An 8,497-nucleotide genomic window follows, 5' to 3' on the forward strand; every position below is an offset into this window, starting at 1 on the left:
TGCAGAAGCCCATGATTTTGAGATAAGGACCAGTGATGGTCTTTTGTACAAAGCATCATGGGAGTTGAAAATAGGAGAAATCCAGGGTTAGATCAAATTGTGATAGTTTGGGATATTTGACGTGTGGAGACATTTTTGTTGTCAAAACTGGAGGGGCGTTGCTACTTGAATTTGAGTGTTGAACCCAGAGTTTTCTAAACACCTGTGATGCACAGGACAGCCCTAACCACAAAGAATGACCTGTCCTACAATGTCAACAGTGCCAACATCAAAAAGCCTTGGGTCAGAGGGAAAGGAGAGGAGTCAAGGCTTCCCAATCCTCCTGCCAGATTTCGGTGGTGTCATTGTCCTCTGGATGCAGACATATTTCACTGCTCTTCTCCCCCTTCTTGTTGGTTTCCTCTCAGGCACAAACTTGTTCCTCGTTGCTGTTCATGAGCTTGGCCATTCCTTGGGTCTGAGCCATTCCAGTGATCCAAAAGCCATCATGTTCCCTACTTACAGTTATGTTAACCCCAACACCTTTCGCCTCTCTGCTGATGATGTACGTGGCATTCAGTCTCTCTACGGTGAGTTGACTTTCTTTACCATTTTGCCTTACAAAGACACTCATGAATAGTGTCATAGTATGTGCATTTGAGTAAAACTTTCATCTCTGTATTCTGTCTGGAGCCCCGTGAAAACCCTGGGATGGAGGTAGCACACATATTACCTTCATTTTGTGGAAAAGCACAGGAGACCTAGTATGTTCATGCCTGTGATGGGGGCAGAATCTGAGTCCTCGGGCCTCAGGTTTGGTCTTTCTGTACACCACACCATTGTCTTTGAAGAAGGCACACAGAGAAATAATCTGCCTCGAACAGGAAAACCAAAGTGATCAGATTTTTCTCCTCCATGACATTGCAACCACATGGGGGAAAGATCTTTATTGTCTGCTTCCCGTGAATGTCATAGGAAGCATAAATTGCTTTTTATGCATTTTTTATCCAGAAAATTAATGTTTTAGAAAGAATGGTTCTTCCCCTTAGCAGCTAAAATGGAGATTTTTTTCCCCTAATGCTTCTTGAAATGTATTTTCAGGTCTCCCAGAAAGGCGCCAACCCTCATCAAATCCTGACAGTAGAGAACCAGCCACCTGTGACCCCAACTTGAGTTTTGATGCTGTCACTACAATGGGAAATAAAATCTTTTTCTTTAAAGACAGGTAAAATCATCTTCATATCTGACCAATATTAAAGTCTCTGTCCTTGGATTTTTAGAATGTTTTGTCAGAGAATGGTGGAAAATGATGGAAAGTGAAGTAGATGAAAATTGAAGAGGGACTCGATTCTGTAGGAAGTAGACAGCTTGAAGGTTTTGAAGGGAGAGAGTGGTGTGATTATATTTGTGTTTAATGAGAAGACTGATGGGTAAAAAATGGATTTGTAGTAGGAATCTGGGGTGAGGAAAGATAAGGCAGGAAGTGAAGCCAGACTACTTTAATCACAAGTAAAAATGGTTAAGTCTAGGACTAAAAGTGTGACAGTATCAATTTAAAAGTCTTGATTCTTGATTATAGAGAAAGGAATTACAGGATAACTTAAAGCACAGATTGAAGCAGATACTGGAGGGGTGGGGTGTGGAGAAGATTAGTATTTGGTAGATGGGACAAATATTCTCCATTTTTTAGATTGAAGAATAATTGACATACAAGATTGTATTAGTTTCAGGTATACAACACAGTAATTTGATATTTATGTATATATTATGAAGTCGTCACCAAAATAAGTCTAGATTCATCTGTCACCATATAGAGTTGTTACAATATCACTGATTCTGTTCCCTGTGCTGTACATTTCATGCCTGTGTCTTACTACAGAATTGAAGTTTGTCCCTCTTAATCCCCTCTGTCCCTTCCCCTCTGTCAGCCATCAGTTTGTTCTCTATGAGTCTGTTTCTGTTTTGTTTTGTTTGTTCATTTGGGTTTTTGGTTTTTTTTTTTTAGATTCCACATTTAAGTGAAATCATATGATATTTCTTACTCTGTCTGACTTATTTCACTTATCATAATATGCTCTAGGTCCATCCATGTTAGCACTAATGGCAAGATTTCATTCTTTTTTATGGCTTATATTCCACTGCATATGCACCATGTCTTCTTTATCCATTCATCAATTGATGGACATTTACGTTGCTTCTATATCTTGGCTATTGTAAATAATGCTGCAATGAGCAGAAGGGTGCATATGTCTTTCCTAATTAGTATTTTGTTTGATTTGGATAAGTACCTAGAAGTGGAATTGCTGGATCATATGGTATTTCTATAATTGATTTTGTGACGAACCTCCATACTGTTTTCCACAGTGGCTGCACCAGTTTGCATTCCCACCAACAGGGCACAAGGGTTTCCTTCTCTCCACATCCTTACTAACACTTGCTATTTCTTGTCTTTTTGAACCTAGCCATCCTGACAGGTGTCAGGTGGTATCTCATTGTGGTTTTGATTTGCATTTCCTGATGGTTAGTGATATTGAGCATCTTTACATTATCTGTTGGCTGCCTGTATGTCTTCTCTGGAAGAATATCTGTGCAGTTTCTCTGCCTATTTTTTTTATCAGATTGTTTAACTTTTTAAAAATATTGCGTTGTTTGAGTTCCTTATATATTTTGGATATGAACCTCTTATTGGGTATATTTCTTGCAAGTATCTTCTCCCATTAGGTTGTTTACCTTATCATTTTGTTAATGGTCTCCTTTGCTGTACAAAAGCTTTTTAGTTTGATGTAGTCCCACTTGTTTATTTTTGCTTTTGTTGTCCTTCTCTGAGGGGATGGATCAAAAAAAAAAAGAAATCTCTAAAGCCAATGTCAAAGAGCTCATGGCCTATGTTTTCTTCTGTAAGTGTTATGGTTTCAAGTTTCTACATTTAAATCTTTAATCCATTTTGAGTTTATTTTTGTGTATGATGTAAGAAAGTTGTCTAGTTTCATTCTTCTGCATGTAGCTCTCCAGTTTCCCCAACACCATTTATTGAAGAGACTCTCTTTTCCCTGTTCTCGGCTTCTTTGTCATAAATTAATTGACCATATAAGTGTGGGTTTATTTCTGGGCTCTTTATTCTGTTCTGTTGATCTATGTGACTGTTGTTCTGCTAATACCATACTGTTTTGATTTATTTAGCTGTGTAGTATAGCTTGAAATCTGGGAGCATGTTACCTCCAGCTCTGTTCTTTCTCAAGATTTCTTTGGCTGTTTGGGATCTTTTGTGGTTCCATACAAATTTTAGGATTCTTTGTTCTAGTTCTGTGAAAAATCCTATTGGTATTTTCATAGGGATTGTATTGAATCTGTAAATTGCTTTGGGTAGAATGGATATTTTAACAATATTGCTTCTTGCAGTCCATGAGCATGGTATATATTTCCATTTATTTGTGTCCTCTTCAATTTCTTTCATCAGTGTCTTATAGTTTTCAAAGTCCAGATCTTTCACCTCCTTGGTAAAATTCATTCCTAGGTATTTTATTCTTTTTGATGCAATTATAAATGGGGTTGTTTTATTAATTTTTTCTGATAGTTTGTTATTAATATATAGAAATGCAACAGATTTTGTAGGTTGATTTCATATCCTGCATCTTTACTGAGTTAGTTCACTTATTAGTTCTACTAGTTTTTTGGTGGAGTCTTTAGGATTTACTAATTATAGTACCATGTCATCTGCAAATAATGACAGTTTTACTTCTTCCTTTCCAATTTGGATGCCTTTTATTCTTTTCTCACCTAATTTCTATGGGTAGGACTTCTGATACTATACTGCATAAAAGTGGCAAGAGTGGACTTCCTTGTCTTGTTCCTGATCTTAAAGGAAAAACTTTCAGCTGTTCACCATTGAGTATGAGGTTAGCTGTGGGTTTGCCATACATGGCCTTTATTATGTGGAGGTGTGGTCCCTCTATAATCATTTTGTTGAAAGTTTTTGTCATGAATGGATGTTAAATTGTGTCAAATTCTTTTTCTGCATCTATTGAAATGATCATGATTTTTATCCTTCATTTTGTTAATGTGGTATATTACAATGATTTGTGGATATTGAACCATCCTTGCATCCCTGGAATAAATCCTACTTGATAGTGGTATATGATCCTTTTGATGTATTGTTGAATTTGGTTTGCTAATATTTTGTTGAGAATTTTTGCATCCATGTCCATCAGGAATATTGGCCTGCAATTTTCTTTTTCTTTTTCTTCTTCTTCTTCTTTTTTTTTTCTACAGTGTCTTGTCTAGTTTTGGTATCAAGGTTTTTGCATCCATGTCCATCAGGGATATTGGCCTGCAATTTTCTTTTTCGTTTTCTTCTTCTTCTTCTTTTTTTTTTTTTTACAGTGTCTTTGTCTGGTTTTGGTATCAGGGTGATGGTGGCCTTGTGCAATGAGTTTGGGAACATTCTTTCCTCTTCTTTTTTTTTTTGGAATAATTTGGAATAATTTAATCTTCTTTAATTATTTGGTAGAATTCACCTGTGAAACTGTTTGGTCCTGGATTTTTGTTTGTTGGGAGTTTTTGATTACTGATTCAATTTCATTTCTAATAATGGGTCTATTCAAATTTTCTATTTCTCCCAGATTCAGTCTTAGAAGATTGTATATTTCTGGGAATTTATATCAATTTTTTTTGGTTGGCCAGTTTATTCACATGTAATTGTTAATAGTAGTCTTTTATGATCCTTTGTATTTCTGTGGAATCAGTTGTAACTTCTCCTCCATTTCTGAATTTACTTATTTGAGTCCTCTGTCTTTTTTCTTGATGAATCTGGATAAAAGCTTACCAATTTTGTTTATCTTTTGAAAGAACAAGCTCTTAGTTTCATTGATCTTGAAAATATTTTTTAGTCTTTATTTCATTTATTTCCACTCCAATCTTTATTATTTCCTTCTTGCAACTATCTTTGGCCTTTGTTTGTTCTTTTTCTAGTTCCTCAGGTGTAAGGTTAGATTATTTATTTGAGGGGCACCTGGGTGGCTCAGTCAGTTGGGCATCTGCCTTTGGCTCAGGTCATGATCCTAGGGTCCTGGGATTGAGCCCTGCATCAGGCTCCCTGTTTATCAGGGAGCCTGCTTCTCCCTTTCCTTCTGCCACTCCCCCTGCTTGTGCTCTCTCACTCTCTCTCTCTCCCTGTGTCAAATAAATAGATATAATCTTTTTAAAATAAAGATTATTTATTTGAGATCTCTCTTGTTTTATGAGGTAGGCCTGTATCAATATGAAATTCCCTCTTAGAACTTTTTTGCTGCATCCCCAAGATTTTAGAATGTTATGTTTTTATTTTCATTTGCCCCAAGGTATTTTTATTTTTGATTTCTTCATTTCTTCATTGGTTATTTAGTAGCACATTATTCAGTCTCTACATTTATAGAGGTTTTTCCAGTTTTCTTCTTGTCATTGATCTCTAGTCTCATTATTCTCCATTCCTGAGATTCAAAAACCAAGACATTTGGGATAAATAACTTCTTTTAGATTACAAAACTAGTAAAGGAATTGTGGGTGCAGACTAGAACTTAGATCTCTTGATTTCAAGCATCAGGGTATTTTCATATGGTGGCTTGCCCATTAGAATTATTGTTATTATAAAAGAATTAATTAAGATCCATTCCTTGTGGTGTTCCTATCAAGACATCCACAGAACAGAATGTGAGGATATTGGAAAAAACCCATTAAGTCATTTCACATGTCCTTCCCAGTGACCATTTCATGGTTCTTGAGTCTACAGTGATTTTTAACATGTGTTAAATGTTTTTCATCAGATTCTTCTGGTGGAGGTATCCTGAGAGTCCAATGAGCAATGCTAGTTTAATTTCTTCTTTGTGGCCAACCTTACCATCTGGCATTCAAGCTGCCTATGAAGTTGGAGCCAGAAATCAAGTTTTTCTTTTTAAAGGTAACTCTAATGTTTAGTTTGCTACTAAGTCTACTTCAAGGAAGAGAATAAATGAAGGAAATACTACTGATTTTTATAAACATAGGAAAAAGCACTCCAGACTTAATTAATGGTGAGTCTGAACTATGAGCTAAAAGTAGTTTAAATACCTAGGTAATGTGTAAAAATTTCAGGAAAAGTTTGTTTAATATAAGATCATAATACTTGTGAAAAAAGTATAGGACCATAGGAGACAAACCATGTTGAAGAACAAGGAGCAGTATGTTTTGGAACTATGGGTAAAGAATGATGTTGTTTGTAGTGAGTCAGTATTTATATTGCTGTTTTTGTATGATTCCAATGTATCCTCTCTGTTTCTCTTCACAGATGATAAGTACTGGTTAATTAGCAATTTGAGACCACAACCACGCTACCCCAAGAACATACATTCTTTGGGCTTTCCTGACTTTGTGAAAAAAATTGATGCAGCTGTTTTTAACCCACTTCTCCATAAGACCTACTTCTTTGTAGATAATCAATATTGGAGGTGAGCTTTAATGATTGGTAACATGACTCCTAAAATTCATGAAATGGGCAGGGAATGGGGTTTTCAGTAGGGAGTCTTTCTAATGTAAATTCCCAAGGATCCTTGACCTTCCTAAGGGAAGAATCAAGAGAACATAGATCTGGACTAGTTATTGTCTTCCTAGTTCTGTTCCCTGGACTTTGGGATTCTGATTTGAGATAGCACATAATGTGTTTTTAAAAGGAATACTTTATAAATAGAATGTCACGTCATGAATCACAGTGGAAACATATTGGAGAACAGGGGCATAGACATACGAGACACAGTGTTCACAGTCTCTTCAGGGAGTGTACTCTTTTCAGACTCCTTTTTATAACCACTGGACCCAAGGAGACAAATGAGGAAACCATCTTCTGAGTGGCACTGAATGCTGCAAGGTCTTTGCTGCAGGAAATTAGACAGTCAGGTTCTCTAAAGCACTGGCGGGGACAGTGTGCAGGAGTGGGGAAAGTTCCTGACTGGGAGTGAGGACCCCTAGGGTCTGAGTCCTGTAGGAGCTTGGAATAAGTCAGTGAACTGTTTGGGTCCTTGGTTTTCTTATCAGTGCAAGGAAAAGTCTTTCAAGAGAGAATAGGTGGGTTTTGTGGTTCATGTCATGAAATATCAAGCTCTTCATCATGAAATCCATTTTTTTTTTTTTGATGGAGGTCCTACTGATTATTTCTTTGCTCAGGTACAATGAGAGGAGACAATTCATGGACCCAGGTTATCCCAAATTGATTACCAAATACTTTCCAGGAATTAGACCTACAATTGATGCAGTCTACTATTATAACAGTAAGTAGATTGGGAAGCCATGAAGATACTGGAAACCCCCTTTTAAAACACTGATGATGATAAAGCCTTCGAGGTCAGAGAACAGGGATTCAAACCGGGAAGAACAGGAGGACCGTGCAGTTCTTCGTAGGGCTGCAGAGGGAAAACTCATAGCCTGCTTGGTTTAGCATAGGTGGGCTCAAAGAATGAGTGACATAGAAGAAGCAGTAGTTCTAGAGTGGTTTAGTGGGTGGGAGCATATGATTGTTGCCACATGCATGCGCCTGAGTTTCTGGAATGTCTGATCGCATCAGGCCACACAGTGTATGCAGATGAGAATGTAGCAAGACTCAGGCAAGCTGGGCTCGCCTACTTTCCTACACCTTGAATCTTTGACCTTCCTTGCAGAAGCTCCCACCCTGCATGGGCTCTCGCGGACTAGGGTGGGGATACGAAACACTTGAGTTTGTTGGCGTTTGTGTCTGGGAATATCTTCAGGCAAGGTCAGCCGAAGCAAACTGTCGGCTAGGCCAAGGCATTTTGTTTCCATCCCCCCCGCCATGTCTTTCTTACTCCTCCATCAGGGCCTCTGTGTGCCCCACCTGCGCCCAATGTCTTCCCTCCCAGATGAGTTCTCCACCTGGAGTGTGGCTTTTCAAAAACAGTCACATCTTCAGAGTCAGCTTTTAAAACCAAACAATCTTCTCAATGAAATTAATGAAGATATTTAGTGGTGAAATGATGGGCAGTAAACAGATATCCAAGGGCAGGACACCCAGCGTAGGGGCCCAACATTTATATTATCAAATATCTAATTTAGGTCATCTATAAAATTTGGTCTACTATAGATAATCTATAAAAGCACAGATCTGTGTTTTCTTCTTCTTTTTTTATTTTTTAAAGAAATGCAAATGAAGAATTAAACTACTCAATTTGTTTTCATTTTTAGGACACTACTATTTCTTCCAGAGATCTGACATATTTGAATATGATGTCGTATCCCAACGTGTCACCAAAATGCTGAAACAAAATATCAAGTTAGGTTGTTAGGAATGGTATAATTAGTGATGTTGGTTGATTCACTTCAGTTAAATAAGTATTTATTCCATACTTGCTATGTGCCCAGTGATGTGTGTCTTAAAATAAAGTAAAATCTATAGGCCATAGATAAATTATCATATAGATAGGTGACTATACAAACTACGTAAAATTTTTTATTTTGAAAACCTTCCTTGTCAATTTTTACTTGATTCAACTATTAAGCT

At 37.2% G+C, this 8,497-nt stretch overlaps 1 protein-coding gene across 1 annotated transcript in view; it reads left to right on the plus strand.

Annotated features, from left to right (window-relative positions):
• MMP12 (matrix metallopeptidase 12) overlaps positions 1 to 8,282 on the plus strand; it is a 13,227-nt gene extending 4,945 nt beyond the window's left edge. Inside the window, exons 5-10 of the mRNA XM_021696422.1 lie at positions 408 to 569; positions 1,081 to 1,204; positions 5,778 to 5,911; positions 6,278 to 6,437; positions 7,150 to 7,253; positions 8,182 to 8,282. Coding sequence (XP_021552097.1) covers positions 408 to 569; positions 1,081 to 1,204; positions 5,778 to 5,911; positions 6,278 to 6,437; positions 7,150 to 7,253; positions 8,182 to 8,282 — 785 coding nt within the window. The remainder of the gene's footprint in view (positions 1 to 407; positions 570 to 1,080; positions 1,205 to 5,777; positions 5,912 to 6,277; positions 6,438 to 7,149; positions 7,254 to 8,181) is intronic.
• The last annotated feature ends 215 nt before the right edge of the window (positions 8,283 to 8,497 follow it).

The sequence above is a fragment of the Neomonachus schauinslandi genome, chromosome 11 (genome assembly GCF_002201575.2).
Source record: "Neomonachus schauinslandi chromosome 11, ASM220157v2, whole genome shotgun sequence".
Classification (NCBI taxonomy): Eukaryota; Metazoa; Chordata; class Mammalia; order Carnivora; family Phocidae; genus Neomonachus; species Neomonachus schauinslandi.